At 45.0% G+C, this 26,026-nt stretch overlaps 1 protein-coding gene across 2 annotated transcripts in view; it reads right to left on the bottom strand.

Annotated features, from left to right (window-relative positions):
- The window catches only part of grm2a (glutamate receptor, metabotropic 2a), a 36,715-nt gene extending 11,650 nt beyond the window's left edge, over positions 1-25,065 (bottom strand). For both annotated transcript variants that reach the window (XM_048254943.1, XM_048254942.1), the window contains exons 1-2: positions 24,417-25,065; positions 11,125-11,874 (exon numbers count right to left, since the gene is read on the bottom strand). In XM_048254943.1, the coding sequence (XP_048110900.1) occupies positions 11,125-11,631 (507 nt within the window). In that variant the 5' untranslated portion in view covers positions 11,632-11,874; positions 24,417-25,065. The remainder of the gene's footprint in view (positions 1-11,124; positions 11,875-24,416) is intronic.
- Between the last annotated feature and the right edge of the window lie 961 nt (positions 25,066-26,026).

Below are 26,026 nucleotides of genomic sequence, written 5' to 3'. Positions count from 1 at the left end.
TTATGCAGTTATGCTACAAGACAGCCAGAAAAGGATCCAAAAAGACTACTGGGTCATACTGCCGGTAATTAGCTGTGACATTATTTGATACACTCTTAAAATGAATGTGTTGTAAACAACACAACTTGTGTTGTTTTTAACACATCTCTGTGTCCAGGTAGGGACAACAGAGTTTGTGTTATTTCCTTTTATATTTGTTACACAACATGTGTTGAAAATAACACAACTTGCATTGAAAACAGCACAACTTGCATTGTTTTTTAACACATGTCTGTGTCCAGATTGGGACAACATTCGTTTTAAGAGTGTAGGAAGCGGTGGTAAGTCTTTTAATAAAGCATAGGCTACTGTATTTGAATTAGTAGAATCTGAAAACTGCCCACGACACTGCAACCACTCAGGTGTAAATATCCATGTATTTTACCACTGCTTGTGATGCGCTCTTTAGAACGTCAATTAATTTTCAGATATTGCCGATATTGTAAGTTTCCTTGAGTATTCAGGCTCCTATAACTCTCTGTGCAATGTTCTTTGTTGTAATGGATGGATCTACCCTGTAATCACAGAAATATTACCTCATTCTCAACTGTAAGAGCATACATGTACATTCTGAACTTTATTACAGGGGTGTCAAACAAGGCCCAGGGGCCAGATCTGACCCACTAGCAGGTTTCATAACCCCCACCCAGATGTTTTGGGTAGGAGGGGAAAATTAGAAAAAATAAGATGTTCACATCCAGTTGTCTTGAATAATGTCCAATAAGGAATATCTCTACGATATATACATTTAATAAACCTAATACTACAAACCATCCTCAGAAAGGAAGAGGCTGAAAGGTAGGGTATTTCAAGAGAGAAAGAGATTTGTACTTGTTTGTTGAGTGTGAGTAAAGTGAGTAAAGCAAAGGATTGTATCATCAAACAACAATCTAATAACATGCCGAAAAAGGATAATGACGGTCCCCACGATGTCTAATTCACAAATCCGGCCCACCGCCTAATATGAGTCTGACACCCTGCTTTATAACATACTTTATTACATACTTTCTATTATTTGAGGGCATGGCTTGACAGAGTTCTGTATTCTTGTCTTCTGTGCTATAGCTTTAAAAAGCTTAAATAGATTAAAGATGATCAAGTTTCTTAAGAGAGAGAGAGGGAGATTACAAAAGAGGTAACATTCTTTAGCAATAACAAATGTGTGAAAAAGAAACTAATGTGTGAAAAAATGTGAGAAGAAATTATGAGAATAACACCCTTGAACATTGGCACAATCTCATAACCGCAACGCGATAGTATAACCCAGTGTGTTGTGTCACCTGCGTTGATTCAGCTTTTCATTCCCAGAAAAAAAAAGCCATACTGGCTGATCATACTTTTTTATGCATGTTTCCATAGAAACGGTTCTGAGGGAAAGGGTGGTCTGTGGTAAATGGAAGGGGGGATACTGTCAAGAAAGGTTCCCCTTGAGGTTTCCATCCTACACAGATATGATCTTCATTCTGGTTCATAGTCGTCTTAAGACAAAATCCAAAAATAAAAACACACACCTGTCCTGATCCCAGCACAAGTTGTCTTGACAACCCATTTAATCTTGTTAGCAGATAGCTGCCAACCGAGGGATGACAGAGAATGAGCTTTGTGAATGCAATACAGGGGTGTGACATTCAACGAGGATAAAAGATTACAGATAGCTGATCAAAGATGTTTCTACCTATGTGAGTTATGTTAAAGGAGCTAAGTGTCTATTTTAGAGGAGGTGTTTTTAGAAGTTTATTTTTCTTTTTGTCCTTCTTCAAAGAACAAAATGTAGGCTTTTTCCCTAACCTCCTGTCACTTGACATGACCTTGTTTTCTCTTGTGCAGAGGACAAGGAGGTTGCCTATTGATGAAAATTACAGAACCCACAGTGCCTCTCCTGGGAGTATAACATGGTGCTTAAAGGTAATGAGCTTGTCAGAAATATACACTGCATGATGCCCTAACACCAATGCCACACTACCAGTGTGATAAAATACAGCATTAACATCGCAGTTCATTCTAAATCTTGTCTCAGTCTTTTCTTCAACCATGAAATGCAAATCTGCGTTGCCACAGTGGAATAACTCAGGCAGCCAAGTCTCATTACTCTTACCAGAAAAGGAAATTGCGCATTTTAATGCATTTCATTTCAGAATGTTATCTGTTATGCTATCATTGAGACTATCTCAAACTTATGGCACATTGCAGAAATCTCATTTGAAGCTTCTCCAGGTTTCTCAGTTTCTCAGCCAGTCAGCTCTATTTGCAGCAAAAAGTAAGAACCACAATCACTGCCCCAAAACCCATCTGTGAGAATAAAAGCTTAAGCTGCAACCAGCACCACATCCAGACAGCTTGTCTTATGCACAAGTGCTTTTGTCTAACTGCATTAAATTGACCAAATCATGACCACATCTGCACTAAATCGACCACATTGTGGAATGTTCCTCCAGATTTCATTAATAGAGTAATTTGTATAAAGTATTTGTGGAAGAAAGCATTTGATGAATAAGTTGGATACCACACAGTCTGATAATGATGTTTTAAAAACAGGCTCTGTGAGACAGATGCTTCTGACCACCGATGTCTCATTCTCTCAGAGCACCGAGTGGATATGTCAGCTGTCCACCACTACAAAGACCAAGGCATTGGTATTCTGAGAGGAGACTATGGCAGTCAGTAGTGGTAGAAAACAGGTGCGACACCCATTGTCTAGAGTCTTTGATGTGAAATGCCATGAAATGCTGTTGGAGAGTTCCATGTTATTTTTGCTGCAGCTGATTTCTGCAGAGATGAGATTATGTCGCTGCCACGTGGCAGAATTGATTCCAACTCATGATTGGTGGAATTTCTGAGTTTTGAAGGCAGAGGCTCCTATAAGTAATGACAGGATTAAACAAACAGTCAGGTGCATTTTCACATCAGATGGCACAGGCTATCTGTCTATGCATGCGGTATGCAGTGCACCAAGCCATTGCACAATCATATTTACATTCACTATGCAGCCTGTGTGTTTGCCCATCTGGGTTCGAATCCTAGACAGCTTTTTGTTGAGGTTGTGACCTAAGGCAGAGTACACATGAAAAGATAGAAAGCGAGAGAGAGAGAGAGAGAGAGAGAGAATAAACAACCCCTCTTCCAGATCACAGCAGCCCTACCTCATGGAGATGTCATGATTTTTTCAACATGAAAAGCCCATCTGCTCTTCCCAGAAGGCTTTCTCAGTGTGCTCCTGCAGCAATAACATAATATCCCCCGAGCTGCAGGCTGGGGCCTTGTCCACAGCTCTCTTACGCCCACACGCCAAACACACAGCGCAGCGTAGCGCAGCGCAACGCACTCACCACTGCCAACGACCAGGCTGCCAGTGGAGCCGTGCCACTAGCACCAAGCACCGAGTTTAAGCTGAGCTCCTCCGTCATCTGTAGAGGTATAGTGTCCACCATGTTTTGCCACGACGAGTCCATAAATCCCATGATGGCTCGATAGGGTTTGGTTGCTTGGCAACCTCTCTTAATGTGCTCCAGCAGGTGGAGGAGTGACCCCGTTAGACACCGGGAGAACATCCCTCTAATCAAACGCTGATCCCTTGCCCACCCACCCATCCAGCCAGCAGTGGCAGCAGCCCCCCCACACGCACGCCAGCGCCTAAGCAACCTCTTTAGCAGGGAACCACCTATGGCCCCCGGCAGCACAGGCACCTGCCACCCAGTGAAGCAGAAATCTCACTAACCGTCTAGCACAGCAAAGCAGCAATGCAAAGCAGTGGCTCCACTGTCCTTTCTCCTCTTTTGTCTTTCACACATACACTTGAGTCTTTCACACATACACTTGAGTCTTTCACACATACACTTGAGCTGACGGCAAACGCATCAGAGCAACTTCTCAATCTGCTGAATTGTTTTGATTGGGTGAATTACACATATATCCTCATTTACAAATGTGTGGTCCATTTAGTGCAATTGGACGCAGTAAGGTAAAATGATTTAGATATACAGCTTTTCTGGACTGTTTTAATAAGAGACGAACCACAGTATGTATCTGTCTTAATGGAGGGATTCATAGTGGAGAGGGGGAAACATGTCTACAACACAGAGGGGCCAGGGGGAATGATGTACTGGGAGAGACTCCACGCTTAAAATTGGCTAATCTGCTGAATTATCTACTCACTTTTAAATGATTTATTACCAGATAGCGCACTTTCTATACTTTTACTTATGAATTATGGATTTACATGGAAAAGCCTCAATGATAGACCCAATAATTATTGTACCTTTCTGAAAGGCCATCCATGACTCATGAGAGCTACAAGGGATTTATCATGTTTGGTGGAAGACAGAAATTAGTCTATGCTGGATGAGTTTATGATCCACTCTTAATGTACAGAATAGGTACTTATTTGTGTATGTGTGTTTGTGTGTGTGTGTGTATGTGTATATGAAAATGACAGATCTGGTAAAATATACAACACAATAACAGTATAAGTATATATACTCTTTTGATCCCTGCATTTATCCCATTCCATGAATTAGTGAAACACACTCAGCACACAGTGAACACATGGGAACACATGGCACCCCTCACTGCTCCCCGAGCGCCGCCGTTGAAGCAGGCAGCTCACTGCGCCGGGATTAGTGTGTGCTTCACCTCACTGTGTGTTCACTGTGTGCTGTTTGTGTTTCACTAATTCACCGATTGGGTTAAATGCAGAGACCAAATTTCCCTCACGGGATCAAAAAAGTATATATACTTATACTTAGGGAGGTAAAGCACACACTAATCCCGGCGCAGTGAGCTGCCTGCAACAACGGCGGCGCTCGGGGAGCAGTGAGGGGTTAGGTGCCTTGCTCAAGGGCACTTCAGCCGTGCCTACTGGTCGGGGTTCAAACCGGCAACCCTCCGGTTACAAGTCCGAAGCGCTAACCAGTAGGCCACAGCTGTCCTACAATTCTGCTGTTTTGTATCATATATGCATGAGTGAGTGATTTAAACTTAATATGTTTAACATATATATAATATATTTGAGCACAATAATGCATTTCACTTTTGGTCATCTTGAAATATTACCTGAAGTAGAGAGGAATTCACAGTGATACCTTTAGGATGCAAAACAGTAATCATTCAACTATAATTTATTGTATGGCAGAGATAATAAAGCCAAATAATTTGGAGCATGATGAAATGGGATTAGCTTTTCATCTCAGATAGTTGAAAGAGGAATAGTGTCTATGAGCACTGATGCTCATCAGGTTGAACACATACTACCCCAGGTCTCATTATCTCACACTTTTTCACTGAGATATTAAACAGATCAACTGGTTTTGTTATGACACCAGGTTCCAGTGACACAGGCTGGAAAAAAAAAACACTTGAACACATGAGCAGAAAAATTGGCAATGTTATGGAATTCATCTCCGTCCCAATTATGCCATACCTGTCAACACTCCCGTTTTTCCCGGGTTCTCCCGTATTTCAAGGTCATCTCCCGGCACCCTCCCATTTTGTTATTTCTCCCGGAAAACTTCTATTAGTCTGACATCTCCCAGGTTGCCAGATTGTGTATGAAATACACCCTACACATACACGATCACTTAGTTTCAATTTCGACCGTTTTGTCATAGGCTAAAACCTGGCAACCCAAATCCCAAATAAGGAAGCGGGTGCCGACTGCGCAGCCTGAGTCTCGTCGTAAGCAAGCGGGCTGGTTGAATGGCCCACTCCAGAACTAGCTGTTGTGAAATTGTTGGGAATTTAATTGATTAACACATCACATTAACTGTTATTGAGTGTTGTTGATACACTGAACTTGTGTCCTCGCAAAGCAACGACCGAAATGCAGTGTTGAAACACGTGCATGAAACGTATTAAATAAATATGCAAACCTGATCCAGTATAAACACTGACCCCGAAAACAAAATCTCCCGTTTTTGGAAAGCTAAATGTTGACAGGTATGAATTAATGAATTATGAAGCGCTGTGGTGTTCAGCTGTGCTGCAGCTCACACACTCGAGCAAATGACTCACTCTCATCACAAGAACTCAGTCCAGGTCTGGAGGAGTAGCGGAAAAAAGAGCTGGAGTCTCAGCCATGAATTAATCACTAGTAAGCCCCGGGGCTAGATGCTCTTCACTGTAATTGCAGAACACAGAGTGTTACCAATTAGCATAGCGTGTCTGCTGTTTGATGGCTGTCTCAGACCAGGCTGTGCAAGCTATGTCTATTCTGGGCACTTCGATGTTTAATGCTGCATAAACAACGTTTTTGTTCATTTACACAAGGGTAATGTGACAGCATGCCACCATACTGGCATCTTTGCGATGAATTGAAGTAGAGATTCATGAATGACATTCCAATGAACTGTTCAGCCCATCAATTAAAATGCAGCACCATAAGAAAATGAAAGAGGTTTTTCACCATAGATGTACTTCAAGAGCTTGAGATTGTCATAGATACAGTGTTTACATTAGTTTCATGAGGGTATTAATTATATTTTTGGAATGTCATTTGAACAAAACTATAGGCATTCTGGCATTTGAATGAATCTCATGGTCCTCAGGAACATAGTTTCAGAAAACACTGGTTGATTAATCCTTTGAGTTCATGTTGAAGTGTCCAGATGGCTGTAAGTTGGAGCACACGTCTACATCTACAGCTGAATCTGCCCATTGGACCCACCACTGCGCCCAGTCTGGGTTGGCATGGCGACGTCTTGCTCAGGGCGCCTTGGCACCTCACGGCCACACAGCCAACAGCAAGGCGGCAGGTCAGCCTGGGGCGATGCCTTTGAGTGCCCAGCGATGCACCCCCTACCCCCCACCGCCCCACTCCCCGCTCGTACTGCTGACCGCTGTGTGTGTACAGTGCACAGTTGATCTGTCCCATGTATACTTAAATAGAGTGAGATATCTTGCTATGCGTATGGCTGAAACACCTCCCAATGACTCACACAGTCTCCTGCAGGAGCATCATCACTGTCATCACTTCACATACATACAGCACACTGCTTGCTACAGTAAGCCTCCTCTACATACTTGCTGCACACTGCCCCCCACATACACAGCACATTGTCTTCAGGATCTTCTCCAACACACATCCTCTACATACTTACAGCACACTGCCCCCCACCTACCCACCTACACACTACACACACACACAAACACAGTCACTGCTCCACTCCCTCCCCGCCCCACACACATCTTCACTGTCATCACTCACATACATTACATACAGTACTCTGCTTGCAATAGTAAGTCCCTGCCCCCCCACATACACAGCACATTATTTCATCAGGAAGCTTCTCCAACACACATCCCCAACATACTTACAGCACACTGCCCCCCCCCCCCCCCCACACAGCACATTGTCTCATGAGGAAGCTTCTCCAACACACATTTTGCACACTGCCCTCTCCCACATACACAGCACACTATCCCATCTCCCCTGTCATCCCCCCAACACACACACCAAGACCCCTGGCAGTTGGGTTAGCCCCTTGAGCCGTGGATCTGCCCAAGGTTTCTTCCTTGGTAAGGGAGTTTTTCCTTGCCCCTGTTGCTCTTGGGTGCTCCTTGTTGGTGCCCCCCACCCAATCCCAATCCTCCCCACCTTTTTATGCAGCCCTTGCCACTTAATCTACTAAACCCCTCTTCTACTGCACTTTTTACCCCCATTAATGCACAAATAGGCTGACACCAGACATAATTTCACTGCATTTCTTACTTCCAGTAACTATATGCATGTGACAATAAACTTCCTTGTATCCTTGTATCCTTGTAGAATGAGGAGCCGCTCACACACTGGACTGCAGCAGCTTATGCACCAGTAGTGCAATGAGGGTGAGATGGGCTGGGGGGCAACAGAACAGTAGTGCAGTGAGGGTGAGATGGGCTGGGGGGCAACAGTACAGTAGTGCAGTGAGGGTGAGAGGGGCTGGGGGGCAACAGTACAGTAATGCAATGAGGGTAAGATGGGCTGGGGGGCAACAGTACAGTAGTGCAGTGAGGGTGAGATGGGCTGGGAGGCAACAGTACAGTAGTGCAGTGAGGGTGAGATGGGCTGGGGGGCAACAGTACAGTAGTGCAGTGAGGGTGAGATGGGCTGGGGGGCAACAGTACAGTAGTGCAGTGAGGGTGAGAGGGGCTGGGGGGCAACAGTAGTGCAGTGAGGGTAAGATGGGCTGGGGGGCAACAGTACAGTAGTGCAATGAGGGTGAGATGGGCTGGGAGGCAACAGTACAGTAGTGCAGTGAGGGTGAGATGGGCTTGGGGGCAACAGTACAGTAGTGCAGTGAGGGTGAGAGGGGCTGGGGGGCAACAGTAGTGCAGTGAGGGTAAGATGGGCTGGGGGGGCAACAGAACAGTAGTGCAGTGAGGGTGAGATGGGCTGGGAGGCAACAGTACAGTAGTGCAGTGAGGGTGAGATGGGCTGGGGGGCAACAGAACAGTAGTGCAGTGAGGGTAAGATGGGCTGGGGGGCAACAGAACAGTAGTGCAGTGAGGGTGAGATGGGCTGGGGGGCAACAGAACAGTAGTGCAGTGAGGGTGAGATGGGCTGGGGGGGCAACAGTAGTGCAGTGAGGGTGAGATGGGCCAGCGTAGCCAGAGATCAAGCTTCACCATCACCAGAGGGAGAACGTCATAACCCAGTTATCACACCCAGCAATAGCTCTGGATAGTAATACATTGAAACCCATCTCAAGCAAATCACTCTAACCCACTCATTCCAATTCCATGGTAGAATTAGCAAGACCATGAAGTATTGATTAGCATCATAATGATGCAAGGGTGCCAGTGTTCAGACGTGCAGTCGTGCAGTCTGACGTGCAGACACTGCAGATATGAATCATGTACATCTGTGAAAAGCAGCAATAAGTTCAACTCCAAATCCCTGTGGCTTGCAATCTCCTGAGACACAGGTATGGTGGGTGTCTAAACTACTGAATACTTCCTTAAAAGCTGCTTGATGGCAGCTTTTCTATTATAGGCCAGCGTTAAGTGAATGAAGCTCAGATAAGATTGAAAAGTTAGAAATAATAATGTCCCTAGTCCTCTGTGACTAAAGTGACAAGAATGAATCATGGCATCTGGTAATTAAAGAAGAACAAGAGCATATTAATTTGGTTAGGGATTCACATGAATCATTTAATCACTACAGCGAATCAAATAAAAACTGAACATGAAAATATTCAATACAATTTCTCAGCTGAGTGTTAAAAACAAGATGAGATAACTAGATGCCTATATAACAAAAGACATAGTGCACTGACATCATCATCCTTTGATAAAGTAATCATTCATATGAGATTCAGGACCCCTTAGACACCTTCCCAAAGGGCTATGAGACCAGAGTTGTTTTTTTTTTTTTTTTTGAGAAACCATTTAAAGAAAGTGACTTATTGTCAACCTTTTTGTGGCATAGGGCTTTCAGTGTCCAAAGTGGAGTGATGGTATAGTAGTATGTTTGCTCTCTCTCTCTCTCTCTCTCTCTCTCTCTCTCTCTCTCTCTCTCTCTCTCTCTCTCTTTGTTCTATCCATTAGCCTGTGTGCTGGTCCTTTTTGTTGCGGCTGCCTCTGAGCGCTGGCTTCCCAGGCTGAAGAGCCTGAGGCGGAGCTCTGCTTCCCCAGTAGCTGGGAGGCAGTTCACCTGGTCTAGGGCTGGGGCTGACGTGACTCTGCTGTTGGTGGGATGAAAGAGCGAGTGGATGCAGTCTGGGATGGCAGAGTAGGTATTGGTCTGCATTCATAAAGTAACACATCTGCCACTGAAGAGTGGGACTCTGGCCACTACTGATACTCACTGGCACATTTATACCAACAGAGCGCTCTCTGCTTGTATATCCTGGAGTGAACACACACAGTGATAGTAACTGCCTCCCTCCTGACACGTGCACACACACACACACACACACACACACACACACACACACACACACACACACACACACTGAGATGTGTGTAGTGGTCCACTGCATTATTAAAGCGCTCCTGCATCCCCCCACTCCAGCCCTGCAGCCATCCTCCTGCCTGTGAAGCTGAGAAATAGAGACTTCAGCCTTCACGTCTAACAGCTACCCACAGACCCAGAGAACTGCTGTCCTGCCTTTGAGCTTCCACAAAAGAGAAGTCATTTGTCTCTCTCCAAACAGCCTGTGTGGTTTTCCCAGCATGGGCCCTCCCTAACCTTACAGTGTGATAGAGCCCGCAGCCTGTAGTCAATCAACGCCTCTGACGTCCTACAGCCAACACCGCTGTTAGATCATGCTCATCAATCGGTCTCTCTGAGTGCTTCCAGGGGTCTGCACACTAGTTGAGGTGTTACAGAATCACTCGCGGGTACAAACATATCGACAGAGCTGTTGTTGGGAACCCACTGTGACAACGGGCCAATTAACGGGGCTTTCATCAAGTCTCTCAGAGAAGCGAGAGCCCAGGCAATGATGCTGTCACTAGTTATCGCATCACACCCCTGCAACCTTCATCCCTCCCTCTCTCCCACCCCTCCCTCCTCCTCCTCCTCCTCCTCCTCCTCCTCCTCCAACTTGCCTCCAAGATCTGGGAGATGTCTGACAGACGTTTGACAGACAGACTGCCGGTGTGAATTGCTGATGTCGGATGAGGCCCTTAAAACGTGGCTCCTGTTAAATGAACTCTGCCAGCCATATGCGCAGCAGGTATGGTAACTTGGCACGTGTAGCCTCATTAAGGCTTTGGACCAGCTTCTCAGTGCACGCACGTTTAATCAGCCACATTTCCCCGTTGCTGTGTGGCATCCTATTGGTAGCATGTTCCCTTTCTCTGTTAGAAGGGCAAGATAAGCATTCCATGGGACTAATTCGCATCAACATTCTGCAAGCATAGGGCTGATCACAGGAGCGAAACATTTTGATTGGCTTAATTTTTCCTTCCTATTGGCTTATTTGCTGTATATGAACTGTAGCAAATGTGTGGGGGTGTTTATCAAAATAATAGGATGTCTTTAATGTGGTAAACATGCACCATGGAGCACAATCTGATTAAAAAAAAACCTATTGTTGGTTTAAATTTGGCGACATCACCGCAGCAATAATAAGCCCTATATATCAGAAGACATGTGGGAGTCTGTACCTGGATGGAAACGTCGCTGTAGGAGCCTCCAATGACGCCGGATATGGCCAAGGGCACGTCGTCGTGTATGGCGTAGGACCCGTCGGGGCACGTGTACTCACTGTCGTCCACCTTGGTGAGCGAGGCGCGCACGAACTCCAGCGACTGCTCCAGCGCGTAGGTGTCCTTGGAGCAGGTGTCCAGGATGTGGGCACCGAGCGTGAGGCCGGACAGGATGCGCTCATCGCGGTTGATCACGTCCAGTGCCAGCAGCATGGCCTCCAGCCGCTGGATGCCGCGCTGGGCGTTAATGCGGCCGCAGTCCTCCGCGCCCTCGCCCTTGTGGTGCACGGGGAAGAGGCCGCCGATCACCAGGTCCCCCTCCACCACGATCTCGCGCTTGGGGTCCGAGTTGAGGCCCGGCAGGGCCAGCGTCCACGCCGTCGGCACTAGCAGCAGCAGGAGTTCCAGCTGGAGCAGCCAGCGCGCAGGCGTCGCTCTGAACCGCGGTGACCTCCCAGCCATCATGACTGCGGGGCAGGGCAGGGCAGGGCAGGTCGGGTCACTTCAGTCTTTCTCACCTCCTCCTCCACTCCCCTCTGTCCCTTCTGTCTGGGTCCTGCTCTCACCCTCTCTGGTGACCCTCTGGGGATGGGATGGGACGGCAGGGGTGCGTCACGGCCCGGCTTTAAAGACGTTGCACTTCTGTCCAGGCCGAGGCTATCTCCGTCAGTGACATCGTCTTCTGTTCAGGTCTGGAGATCACAGCCCCTGCGGATCAAACAGGAGGAGCCTCAGTCACTGTCTCACACAAACAAACTAACATAAACACAATCAGACCTTTGTCAGTCTCTGCTCTGCTGCACACAAGGACAGCTGTGTGACTGGCTCCCATTGTGACTTGTGTAAGACAAATAATTGTTATTAAGACAAATAATTGTTATTATTCGCAGTTAATAATGTTTTCTTTAATGTCCAATTGTATGTATTTGATATATACAGGGTTGTAAAGCCGTTTGAGAAGTGTGAATGGTTGCTGGTAACCTTTAATGGTATGGCATAACTAAAAGTCAAATAAACAGTGCTTGGGTGCTTCAGTCAATTACAAATGAAATATACATGCAATATGCATAGAGTTTTACTGGCTTGTGTAGTCCCCTTACGTCCTCTTGCCATGTTTATGAGCAGGATACAGTATACTTGCTCATAAACCCGTCTCTCATAATACTCATGTCAAATTCAGGGGGATATTCATAATGGTGGTGCCTCTGAGTTGTACATCACAGGAGTGAGGCGATATGCCCAGTCTGTGTTAGATGGCAAGATGGTCTGTGGGGGAATTCAGCCTCCTGGTAGAAGCAAACAGGGAGAGGCTGCCTGATAAGGTGGTTTTCCCCAGAGCTCTGTGAAGGATGCTGAACATTATGCAAAGTGAGAGAGAGCTTTTGACTGAAATAGATGTCTGTGTGCACACTTGCATATATGTTTCTTCCCAGTGTTTTTAAAGGGTACTTGAAATTGTAAAGCAGCCATTCCAATAAAGCTACTTTGAATATCATGGAAATAAAATCACATTTTGTATAGGCCCAGGATACACATCTTAGGAAATAAATATGTGTATATGGAGAGAAAGAAAGAAAGAAAGACAGATTAAAAGAGAGAAAGAGATATTCCCTGTTTGATGGTCTTGTGTGCCACATTTCCACAGTTTTAGATCTATGGAATTGTGGGATAATGATGCAGGCTCCCGGTGTTTTCTCTGCATGGATACCGAGGCAGTCCCACTCAATGCATGCCAATGGCACTCTGCTTAAGGCAGAAGGTGTGTCCAGTCCTAAGTCCTCTCCTCAGGGCACACGCAACTGCAGTGGTGGAAAGCCTTCCCCCTCCTATCTGACCTCATGTACAGATCCCACATTCTTCATTCTGTAGCCGTTCACTCATAGAGTGCGCAAGCACACGCGCCTGCGCACTCAAATGCACACTCGCATGGACTCACAGGTGTACACGCACACACACTTGCACAGATGCACTCAAACACACACACACACACACACGTGCGCCCACACAGCACTACACAGAGCCAGACATGAAGCCCCAGTCAGAGACCAATCTGATATAAATTACTCTTGACAATTCCATATAAAAATAAATACAGATTTAAAACTTATAACATATTGGCACACATTGTATACTAAACAGATGAATACACAGACCTTGCACAAGCACACACACACACACACACACACACACACACACACACAAAGTAGCATAAACCCCAATGGTTTTGGTGTCCTTAAATCTTGTCTGTATTTGTGTTTGTTTGTGTCTCTGTTCAAGTGCCATATGCGCTCTCCCCTATAAAACATCTGCATGCCAGTACACACACACACACACACACACACACACACACACACACACACACACACACACACACACACTCCTCAGCTGAAGCATCATCACACAGCGCTGCCCACTCTCAGCCAGAGTCAGTGGAATGGCTGACATGAGGTCATCCTCCATCCATTCTCTCTGTGCCCTTCAGCTCAATGGGCACTGCCGCTGTCCCTCGGGACAACAAGAGCGCAACACAAGGAGCAAATTCACTGATGTCAAACAGCCTAAGGACACAGATGAGCTAGTCTGGACTAATGGTGGATTACTATTCTTCTTAACACACCCCAGGGGCATAGCACAAGATCCTGGGCCCTATGCATAAGCAGTCCTGATGGGCCCTCATAATAAATGTAATAAAATATATTCCAGACTTTTCAAGGGCCCTCCCTCCCCTTGGGGCCCTAGTAATCAGTACTGGTTTTACCCCCAGTCCCACGCCCCTGTCCCACCATGCCCAGAGGTAAATGAAACACAGCCTGTCAAAGTATTTAGTGTTAGTATTCAGTGCAATCATTGGATGTTGAGACAAACATTTAATTTTAGAGATTATATTAATTGGATAATGTTTATGTCCTGGAAAATGTTATTAAAATGAAATGAAGAAAAAAAACATGTGTTAAGCATTAACACATAAATTGAGTGTGCCATGACTCATACATTACCTCTTGAACATTAATCAAAGCTTTAAAGAATGCTTATTTATGAAACAGTATTGTAAAGTGTTACAATATTACGTAACTTGTTTATGTGTTGAAAAAATATATGGTTTGGTCAGCATGTTTCTGAAGGATATACAGTATGTTGAGTACAGAAGGTTGCAGGCTGTTCTGGATTCAGTGTTGGTGTTTCATATCTGATACACAGCTAGGCAGTAGAGTAGAGCCACGCTTGCAGTAGATTTGGTCCAAAGCCCGAGGGTTTTGTGTACACTTCACTTCTCACCATCCTGGCATCCCACAGATGTTGGCCTAGGAGTCTTTCTCTCTTCTTCACACCTCTCTCTCTCTCGCTCTCTTTCTCACACACACTCACACACTCACAGGCACACACACACATCTTGTACTAAGATACATGTGTTCATCTGACCGAGAGACACATTCTAGCACTCATTAAGCCCCCCCTCTCCCCCAAGGCTTTGTTTCCATGGAAACTTGCCAGGCCAGATAGAGTGTGGAGAGGAGGACAAGTGGGCCGATCTGACCAGCGAGCGGCTCCCGGGGGGGGGGGCAGTGGCCAGCCGACTGTAAATTGGCCGTATCTTTTTACAGCATGCCTCTCCCACACCTCCCTGCCCATAAAGGGTTAATGGGTTCCCCTCCGTCTGGCCAGCTTATGCTCCACAGGGCTGGTTAACCAGCTAATGTACAGATATGGAGATAAGCATTTTTGATAGAGCAGGGGTTGATGTTATCTTAATGTCAGCAGTGACAAATGTTTTAATTTAGGAGGACACGTTAATTCATTTAACATCCATGTAATTAGTTTCTACAGAGGAATATCCACACCTCTGCTTTTAGACAACAGCAAAGTGATTTTCTTTTTAGAAAAGTAGTTTGTTATGTGATGGTCAATGTGGCTCTGCATATGTGAGTGTGTCAAGTGATATTAAAATATTAAAAGACTTCTCTCTGGCTCAGAAACTGGCAATAAACACACAGGGATTTGTACACACAGCAACAGTCCATTAGTGTGGTCAGTCAAGCCCTGGCTATTTCCGGTGGCTGCGTCAGAGTGCACAACCTCCCCTTTAGTGGCTGATGACCATAAGATCTTGAAGTGACCACTCAAGTCACGAATGACAAATGTCCTTTAGGGCTAATATGCTATAGTACTCCTCGGTGTTTGTTTGTGCAGTGCTGAGGTGCAGCCAGAGGGATAAAGGTTGAATATTTAATGATGGGCTTCAATTTCATCTCAGTTCCATTTACAGTAATATTCAGCTTGTGATTACACCTTTATTACAGTGATCATGAATCTGTCACAGCTGAAAAAGCCCTGAGCTATGAGATGTGGCCTGGGCACATAACCTGGTCACCATAGATCTTATTTGGGCTCAGCTCTCTCACTGTGCACATAACCTGGTCACCATAGATCTTATTTGGACTCAGCTCTCTCACTGGGCACATAACCTGGTCACCATAGATCTTATTTGGGCTCAGCTCTCTCACTGGGATACAGGTTGAATGTCCTCAGCAGAAGAGAGTTTGGAGGCTCAGAGGTTATTGGCAGGTCAATCAGTGAGTAGCAGTGTTTGAAATGAGGTTCTATTCACTTCACAATGCACAAGCACGGTCAGGAATTAACATGCAACTGTAGTCTCATGAATATGCAATGCTGTTTTACAATGCTTATTGTCTCACTGAACTGTAGAACATCTTGAATAGAACAACAATTGACTCTGTGTATTAGCTTCACCTGCTTACTGTGATATTACTAAATGTGTCATCATTCATCGTAGCTGACAGGGAGAGATTGTTTTCTTCCTGTGCTGGCGGTGAGAAGTGGTGATCTCGCCTGCGTTGTGACTCGGAGCGCGTGTCAGTGAGCGCAGCGCGTAGGTGAGGGCGAGTGACAAAGGCCTCCCATTCCACAGGAACATGTGGCGTTCTTATCAGCAGACTGGGCTCCCAGGAGAGGCCGCTCTCATGCCACTCAACACGGCAGGCCAGGAAACCCCCTGCAGTTCGCTCCGCTCGGCCCAGCTCCCCTCCTCCTGACTGGTCTCTCTATTCTATCTCCTGCTGGACCGCTGCCCATGCTGACCACTAGACTGGGTCACCCCCCCCACACCACCACACACACAAAGCTACAGTTTTCTCAGCATATCCACCATACAGTACATTGAACAGAGGATCCACAACATGCAGTCTTAACAGTTTACTTCTTAGTTCGTAGACGGCGCCTGTCACTTGAAAATATTGTCCATGCAAGTTTAATAGCATTTTTGTGGAGTGGAGCCATACTCATAGTTATCATTCCAAATGTTCAGCCCACAGTCTAATTCAATTGTTCTCTTCAGAGAGCTGTCAAATGTGTCTGTCTCTTTGTGTGTGTGTGTGTGTGTGTGTGTGTGTGTGTGTGTGTGTGTGTGTGTGTGTGTGTGTGTGTGTGTGTGTGTGTGTGTGTGTGTGTGTGTGCATGGCTGCCGTGCCAAAGTGTGTGTGTGTGTGTGTGTGTGTGTCCCTCCCTTCTCAAGCTAGCTCTGTTTTCCACTTCACCAGATGGCCTCTTTAATTTGAATATGTGGAGGATGCCAGCTCCCTACACTGCTCAATGTACACAGTGCAAAAGAATGCAGAAAAGTGTGTGTGCATGCGTGCATGTGTGTGTGTGTGTGTGTGTGTGTGTGTGTGTGTGTGTGTGTGTGTGTGTGTGTGTGTGTGTGTGTGTGTGTGTGTGTGTGTGTGTGTGTGTTGCCTATGGGTGTCCGTGTGATATATGTGATGTGCATCTGATCCAGCAGTTTGTGTGTATTCATGCATTTGCCACAGTAGACATATGAGCAAATTGGAAGAGGAGTGGTCCTCGCAAGGTGTGAATCTGTGTGAGGATTCCCAATCCCTCTCAGGTCTAGAGAGCCGCATTCATATGCAAAGAGCCCCATTGGCGCAGAGGCTCCAGCTTCCTCCCTGATGTGGAGGTCATCTATATGCGGCGTGGAACGCTACGGAGCCCGGGAATCCCCTCATTAACTAGCTCGGAAGCTGGATCTGCTCCCATTAGGAGAGGGCTGCATTGGGACCACAGAGTGAGTATGAGAAGCAGGGCTCCACATGACAGATTCACTGTAGATATATGGAATTTCTGTGGTGGAAGATCTGAGATAGTAAATGTGTGTGTGTGTGTGTGTGTGTGTGTGTGTGTGTGATAGAACTGCATCCCACTGATGTTTACAGCAGCAGCAGCAGCAGAAGCTCCCCGCCCTGATGAAAATGACATGAGATTTCAAATCAAATCTGTGGGGATATGCGGTCATTTAAATGTCATTAGTCACCGTAATGCATGTGGCAAATGCTTGTTTAACGGTGGCCTGAGCAAAATGATCACATCTTTTTGGGGCCAAACAGTTTTTGCACGGCTGCCGTGCCAAAGCCTGCCCCAGTAGCAATCAATCTGCAAACAATGCAAGCTGAAATGACTGCTTTAATTCTCCTAATCAGTCTCTTGCAGTACCCCTACAGGCACGCCGGCCGCCTAACAAGCATCTTTTTTTTTAACTGTTCATCCACACTAATCCTCTCCTAACAACTGCCTGACTATGTGCTGCCACTCTCACTAGATAATCATTTGAACAGGGTCCAAAAACACATTCTCTCTCTCTCTCTGGCAGCTAGCGTGGTGGACAGACTAAAACACTCATAGACACAATAAGGATTTAAATGCACCTGTCCTCAGCTTCACGCCGCACGCACAAAAATTAGCTACAGTGGGACTCCCTCGCGGCTTCAACATGTTCAGCGGCTCGTTCAGTTTCACCACCTCTCCTTCTGATGCACTAACCAAACCAGTCGACACACATACGCTGCTGCCGCTGCGTCTTTCACATTTGTTGGCAGCTAACAAACTTTCCGAAGTAAATGAGAGGTTCAGTGTAGTGTGAAAACAAGCGGGACAGCAATTATTGTGCCTGTCAATCACAGAAGCCTGACACATAGTGCGGTAGAGTGGAGGTACGGCTTGACTGTGCTGCTGGCCAAGAGGGAGTGGGGAATCTGGCTACAGTTACTCTGTCATCATGATCGACTGAATTCAAAACTCCAAAATATCCATCCTCACTCAACAAAATAGTCCAACAAGACACCCACACTCAAACACACACCTTCCCTCACTCCCCCGATTACACACACACTCACACTTGGAATATTACAGAGGGAGATGTTTTTTAGTATTTTTTAGTTTTGTAGTATTTTCGTCACTGAACCAGTCCATTTGTACGGCACAGTGTCTGCATATTTTTTATCGTACCAGGAAGCCAAGTTAGATTTTGTTGGGAGGACTTGAATGTGCGCTTTGATTGTAAAAGTGAGAATATCCTTGCCAAGGGTGAAGTTTGAAGATATGGAGTGAGACAGGAAATGGTCCTTAGTGATTGGGACTTTCCACCTTTGAAGATGTTGGATGAGTGATGCACAGGCCATCTGTCTCATGATTGAATTGCTATTATTAAGCATGTTAAGTGGCTGGTTCTAGTGTCACTGTATACTGTACCCATTCACTCACACACACATGCACACATGTTCGTTCACTCACTCACTCACTCATACACACACACACACGCACATACAAACTATTATGCCTGACTGGGGAAACCCCCTTATCACGGCAATAGAAGACTTCCTGCAACTCGCAGACACTAATTACATGTTACTCTAGCGCCATGAGATGAAAGATTCATGGAGTCCACTCACTCCTTGAGTCTTTCCTCGTGCTCATTAGTGTCGGTAGCATGATGGGCTCTGATAGGCTGATGGATGTGCAGCCTGCGTCCACTGCAGTCCCTCAGCGTCCTTCTCTCTGAGCGCCATTAGCAAGAGGAGATTTTTTTGTTCTGTCTTTTCCACAGCTATACATTATTCATTGCGCAATCAGCTGTGACGACAATGTGGCAAGATGCTGGGTTTCCCTCATGCTGCATGAAGATTTGTTAAAGCCTGATTGCAGAGGGCATTTTGTTACCCCCTCTATCTTTCTATCTATGTATCTATCTATGTATCTATCTATCTATCTATCTATCTATCTATCTATCTACAGTATCTATCTATCTAATGTACGCACATACACCATAAAGGGGACTTAGTCTGTAGATCCCAAGGGGGCCCTCTAGTCCCAAAGCTTCCTGATTAGGTCCATATTAGGCATGTCAGAGGAAATGCATGCCATCTGTTTTATTGTCCTCCAGAGGCTCAGATTAGAGAGAGAGCGAGAGATGCAGGTAACTGCAATCACATCATAAAGCGCCAACGAATCCCACCACGCACAAAATGAAATCATTTGTATTATCTGTAAATACATCTCACAGTCCCAGGACTCTGTCAAACGTTGTAGCTGGGCTGTTGGAGAACGAGCCCACAGACACATTTGTCAAATTGCGCATACGACTGTCACACTCACAGATTAGAACATCCATCGCACAACGGCAAGTGACGGCTTACACCATCTGCTCTGAGCGGGGCAGCCGAGGTGTGCCGTGAGGAAGTCATATGATGCGGTCGGCTCCCAGACAAGCAAACAGGAGTGTGCCCAAGTCTCTCCGGCACAGAAAACAGGAAGAGGTGTCTGCGGCCACTGTTTGATATGGCTAAGGCGATTAATCATGGAGCTCATTTCATTACGACCAGCCCAAATCTCATAAAACAGAGAGCAGGATAAGATCTGGAGTGTCAGTGGCCATTAGGCTGCGGCGTCTTCATCAGCAGCTCAGGCTGTAATGAAGGCAGGACGGGGCGCAGGGGGAGCGTGTGCGGTAGGTATGGAGATGCTCTGGATTACCTTAAGCTGGTGACGTCAGGCAGTGAAGGGGCATACTTTATGATTTCTTTGTTTAGAAGCTCTGAAGCAAGTCAGGCTCACAAGTAAGTGATGCTTGAAAGACTCCGAATTGCTCAGAATTGATCCCGTCCAAGTCATAGAATGATTTCTAAATTCCACAAAAACATAACTACAAGCTGTGTACATTACCAGACACATGCCTCCCTCTTCCGTTATGTGTACATTACCAGACACATGCCTCCCTCTTCCGTTATGTAAAGTTTATTTATCTTCTTTTTCTTTTCCATTTTGCTTTTGCCCCTGCAGCTATCACTTTACACATACACATAGGCACACACAGGGCTCGAATGATCTTTTTGTCTTTAAGGGGGTCTCTCTATCTCATAAAAAGTTGGCACACCCCGCGCATAGCCTAACAAGGCGATAAAATTAAATAGCCTAGGCGCAAGTGGCGCTTTTGTGCAGTACAGTATGCGCACGGTAGGCCTAGGCTTTACCTTGACACACGCACACAACAGACCTAGATTTTTCATAGAAATTGATTACTTTTAAATAATTTCAACATATTATTGATTATAATAGTCCATATCTCATTTCAATTTCACAATACAAAGAAATAGACTAAACGATTTAGTCTGTGCCATTCTCCATTTCACAACGTAACTCATTTAAACCAGACCACCGTCTCAGATAGGCTATCCTCAGTGTCAAACACAATAATGCATGTAGTGTAACTTATACACAGGGGAAAAAACACTAACTGGCAGAAATGAATAAAGCCAGCCAAACTAGTAGGCTAATGTGTTGAACCGTGGAAAATTAATAGACGAACAATTTTGGAGTTTGCACTGAGATATTGTCGGGTAGCCATTGAATATTCCGACATCAGAGATTGCTAACAAGTGTTTCAAAATAGCTGGGAACTTTCCGGAGCTCTGAATGGCAGAGGATAGCTAGATCATCAGACAACACAATCATTGTAGGCTGCATTATGGGCCATAATTTATGGCTTTGTCAATCAACATAGAATAGGTGAAGCGCAACAGCAAACAGGACTTTTCAGCACGTATCAAACCACGTAGGCTAGCCCAATGAACGCCTATGCAAATAGACAAAACACTCACATCAAAGCAGGGTGACTTCTTCAGATTTGCGACTGCTGTCAAATCGATACGGTTTGTGGTGTGGTGATGAAGTGTCATGCTGCGTTCAAGAGCGTAGTGTAGGTCTACGTCCCGTAGTAGCCTATATTTTAATTTAACGTTTTTAATGGTAAGAGATCGCACAGGGATGGATAATGAGCGGTTGTTTAAGATTAAATTACAATGCCAGACACCTTCAGATATGAGAGACCCCCTCAGGTTTTTGACTGTTGCTTTCATGGGAGCCAGTCCTCACTCTATGGGAGCTCGGCTCCCTCTGGCTCCCACGTAATTCGAGCCCTGGGCACACACTCTCCACACTCATGCATAACATGTTTCCAAACCCCTCTCCCCTCAAACACCCTAACCATGACCAACTAATGTGAATCTCAGATCATTCTACTCAATCGCTAATAATACGCAATGTGTTTGTCAACTGTCTTGTCCCTCTGTTGTCTGTCTGTCACCTTGTCATGTCTTATATGTTATGTGTTACACTCTGTACGTGGTGCTCTAATCTCCCCTCCCCTTATGTGTGGTGAATGGTTATGGTAGGACAAATTAATGCACTGTATTTAAATCTAAGTCTGTATTGTAACATATTGTGTATGCGATAAAATATATATTTTGCTTTATTAAAAATAAAGTTGTCCTCGATGATTATGAAAAAAATTATTAGACCATTGAACTAGAAAACGAGCTAGACCATACTGGACCATGGGCGTCAAAACATGTTTAATCATCAAATGGTCAAGCGGAGTTAAGGTACCATGAGAGTTTCCCCTTGGGGATCCATAATCTATCTATCTATCTATCTATCTATCTATCTATCTATCTATCTATCTATCTAGTTATCAAAGCTTTTAAACGTTCATGCTACACTTTCACCCTCCAAAGACAGAGATTCCAATGTGTGACTTTATTTGGGGTTGGAATCTTTGTACTGAAGTACACTTCAACTCGCAGCTGAGCTACCCATGTGTCCTCCCTGTCTCCTGAGCCTCTGTACAACACACAGCGGGTTTTCATTTGCCCCATGTGTGGCCAAAAATGTGGCTGAAGTACTGGGGAGTTTTAATCAACACCCATTGCCCATGGTCACTCAGACACCCAGGGCTCACGATACCACCAGATGAGCTCAGAGTGACTCACACTCTGGTGTGTCCGGAAGGTCCCCTACATATGTCCTACAGTAAAGTAAAGAGCTGTTTTAACATGCAGTGTCTCTGCTAATACCACCATACTATGCATCCAGATGTGTCCACCCCTCTGTGCTTTTGTGAGACCACTGGATGGACGGGATGGGCTCCAGGTGTGATGGTGGCGTGGTGGCTCACAGCCCTGTCCCTACCCCTCCCTTCCCCCTGTGGATTCACATCAGCGAGGCATACAGAGGGGCTGTGGCCATTCTGTGCTGAGGGGCTGTGGCGATATTCTGTGCTGAGGGGCTGTGGCTATTCTATGCTGAGGGGCTGTGGCTATTCTGTGCTGTGGCATACAGGGACAGGTGGAGTGGATTCCATTAGAGCGCAGTACAAAGGGGCTGCAGGCTGCCCAGAGTCCCAGGCTTCTAGAAGAGAAGATAAGAGCCCACGCTGCCCCTCAGCCTGAGCTGTGAATTATTTAAAGCCCAATCAACAATCGTAGCTGTCTGGAACCAGCTGTTCTGCTTTAGTTCCGAATCCTACCAACATCTTTTTTCTACCGAAGGGACAAAATATATTCCTGGAAAAGGGGTTTTGATGATTTCTGCCTTGATTTCAGCTGAATGTGTGGCTCAAGATCTTACATTACAGACTGATGACATTTTGCAGTATGTTGCACAGCTGACAGTGTCTTCAAACAGGAGATTTTTCTTGTTTAATCTATCAATTGTTGAATTGAGATGAGTTATCAGTGATTTTTATGCTGAAGTCAAACGTGTAACTCTGTTCAGGGAAAAGACAAAAATTGGCAAAATCATCAGCCCAATAGAATGTATATTAGCCTATGATATCTGAAATAAAGAACTGCAGGTAATACTGTATACACACTTGTAAAACAGCTTTGCAAAAAATCATACAGCATGTTGATGATCGATGACTAAATACACCAGTTGCCAAAGCCTTATATTGAGGTTGTTTTCTCTGATGGTTGCAGGCAGACAGCACACGTGATTTCATATACTGAGGAAGCAGAAGGCTGAAAGCATTTTCTTCCATAGGAACAGGAGATCACGGACACACATGAGGATAAAAGGAAACATTGATGCACAACCCCCCACTCAATTCTACTATGATGACACCATGAGACATTTCCACAACAAATCATTCATCCAGTAAATGAGGGACCCATAATGAAGGAGCTATAATGTGCATGGTATAGACTTTTAAATTAGTTTGATTAGCTGATTCCATGTAGGATAAACATTTAAGACATTTACATTGATAAGTAATGGAATGTGGTTGATTTGTTTACAGCTCTCTAGAGATGTGGATCACCATTGCTTTAATGCTCATTTGTTCTTTGTTGTGTGCCTGGAGTGCACTTCTGCAAGTCAGAATGTTGAATAATAAATAATAGGGTACTACTCATAGATCGTGTAGGTGTTCCTTTGAAGGACCTAAGTAAGACATAACTGTAACCCTTCAGTCTCGGTTGACCTAGCCCACCATTTCGATTTCAAAGTGGAAAACACAATGTTTATACAGTTCAAATCACAGGTATTCAACAGAATTACCTATTGTTCAAAAACTTCACTTTCAGTATCGGGTACAAACTAAACGGAACATCTGATTGCTGTCTGCTTTGTGTGCCCACTCACAGCGTTACCGTGTCAAAGTGTGAACAGATGAAACAACAAAACGTTCAAATGTTATGACGGTACAGACATGCAGGCTATTCATGAAGTATTCATTATGTAAACAATCCGCGTAAATTAGTTTAGTTTTGTCCAGTGCTTACAAATGGAGTGACACACCCCTATCTAAACAAAGCCGTTTTCTTATTATGTAAAACGATGTATACCTTGCATTAAAAAAACTCTCTCGATGTGATCACACACAAGCTTTGATCTGTAACTCAATCTCTCATTGCAATGCAGAAATATCGTTTAAATGCAAACAAATGCCATTACAGAGCAATAACATAACATCTAACAAAATGTATGTTTGATATGCACATGCATGCATTTTGCCATTTTGATTGTGTTTGTAACCTTGTCATGCATGCCAATATAACGTGGAGTCCACAGAATGAAAACAACCTAATACGACAAAAACAAAACAGGACGTAGCCCCTTCTTACCGCTTAGGTCTGGTATCTCACTTCCCAACACAATCCAAGTTTTCAGTTGTTGTGGCTAAGGTTCAGGTAGTCTCTGTGGTTATACGGCAGCTTACTCTGTTGTAGCATCGGTAGTATATCGCGACATGTTGGTGGCAGCTGTGCGATTCTTCAACTGCTGAAGTTTTGCGCCTCTCGGAGATTCTGAACGCGCGCCGGGAGCTGTCCTTGGTGCTGAAAGTGAATGGCGCGCAGCAAAGGATTCCTTGAGACTATAAAAGTGCGAACCTAATTAATAGGCTTTCGAGTTCAATAAAGAACAAAAATGTATCCAGTATTAACTAGATATTATTTCAGTAAACTGACTATGTGAAGGTGACAACATCTATAGGCTATGTATTTACACAGGTTTGGAGTGAAATTAAGGTGTTAAGTCTGTGTGGCAGAAAGGCGTGTGAAAGCCTTTTCCGCAAATAATTTTTACAGAGACCTAGGTGCTGCCGAGTGCCCGTGCTTATTCTTCCATTAAAATGGTTCCTAAGTCTGCTTAAAAACACATCACACATAAGACGATGTTAAACAGCCGCAAGTGCTGGTCCTCTGCACCCTCGTCAATATGTTAAAGTGCCCATAGTAAGTCGACAGCACCGGATTTGAGATCATAAATTGGAATTACACATAATTTCATTAAAGACGAATACACTTCACTCTCCCTCTAAAATCTGTGATAATGATGCTGTTGTCGCGTTATTAATGAAGTGGAGAAACAGGGAGACCTCCTTCAGCAGGGTATGTCACCGGAATGACAGATGTCCGAGGTAATGATTCGTTTGCACACGGTTCTTGGCAGTATTTCTGGAACATAAATCATTTTCTATTTCAGGTCCACATACAAGTTCTAACATGACACCTCTTGCTATGGAGACGGAGTATTTCCCCCCTCAAGAGGATAACCACAGGCCTCCAGATGAAGACGAGATGTGCTCTGACCTCTTGCCTTTCTCCCAATTTACATTCCAGACGAGAAAAGAAAGAACAAGGGTTGGGATCATCGAGCGAACTATGGGGGGCGAGTAATTATAAACTAAAGTGTTGATGAGACGAGGACGGTTTAAAAAAGCCCAGAAGTCCATGTCATAAGTGGATGCTGTCAAGGTTATCCAAATCATGCACCACAATCCAAATATTGCAACCATAGCCTACATGACAGGGCAGCCGTGGCCCACTGGTTAGCACTCTGGACTTGTAACCGGAGGGTTGCCGGTTCGAGCCCCGACCAGTGGGCCGCTGCTGAAGTGCCCTTGAGCAAGGCACCTAACCGCTCACTGCTCCCCGAGCGCCGCCGTTGTAGCAGGCAGTTCACTGCGCCGGGATTAGTGTGTGCTTCACCTCACTGTGTGCTGTTTGTGTTTCACTAATTCACCGATTGGGTTAAATACAGAGACCAAATTTTCCCTCACGGGATCAAAAAAGTATATATACTTTTATATATATATACTTATATATGACTACGCCACTCAATCTCACTCATTTATAAATAGACTAATCACTCTTCCATACTACAATGCATGCTGAAAACAATAATAATATAATATGTATAATATAAATAACAATAATAATAATAATATTTT

This window comes from Alosa alosa, chromosome 10 (assembly GCF_017589495.1).
Source record: "Alosa alosa isolate M-15738 ecotype Scorff River chromosome 10, AALO_Geno_1.1, whole genome shotgun sequence".
Taxonomy (NCBI): domain Eukaryota; kingdom Metazoa; phylum Chordata; class Actinopteri; order Clupeiformes; family Clupeidae; genus Alosa; species Alosa alosa.
This window is presented reverse-complemented; position numbering and strand designations above follow the sequence as displayed.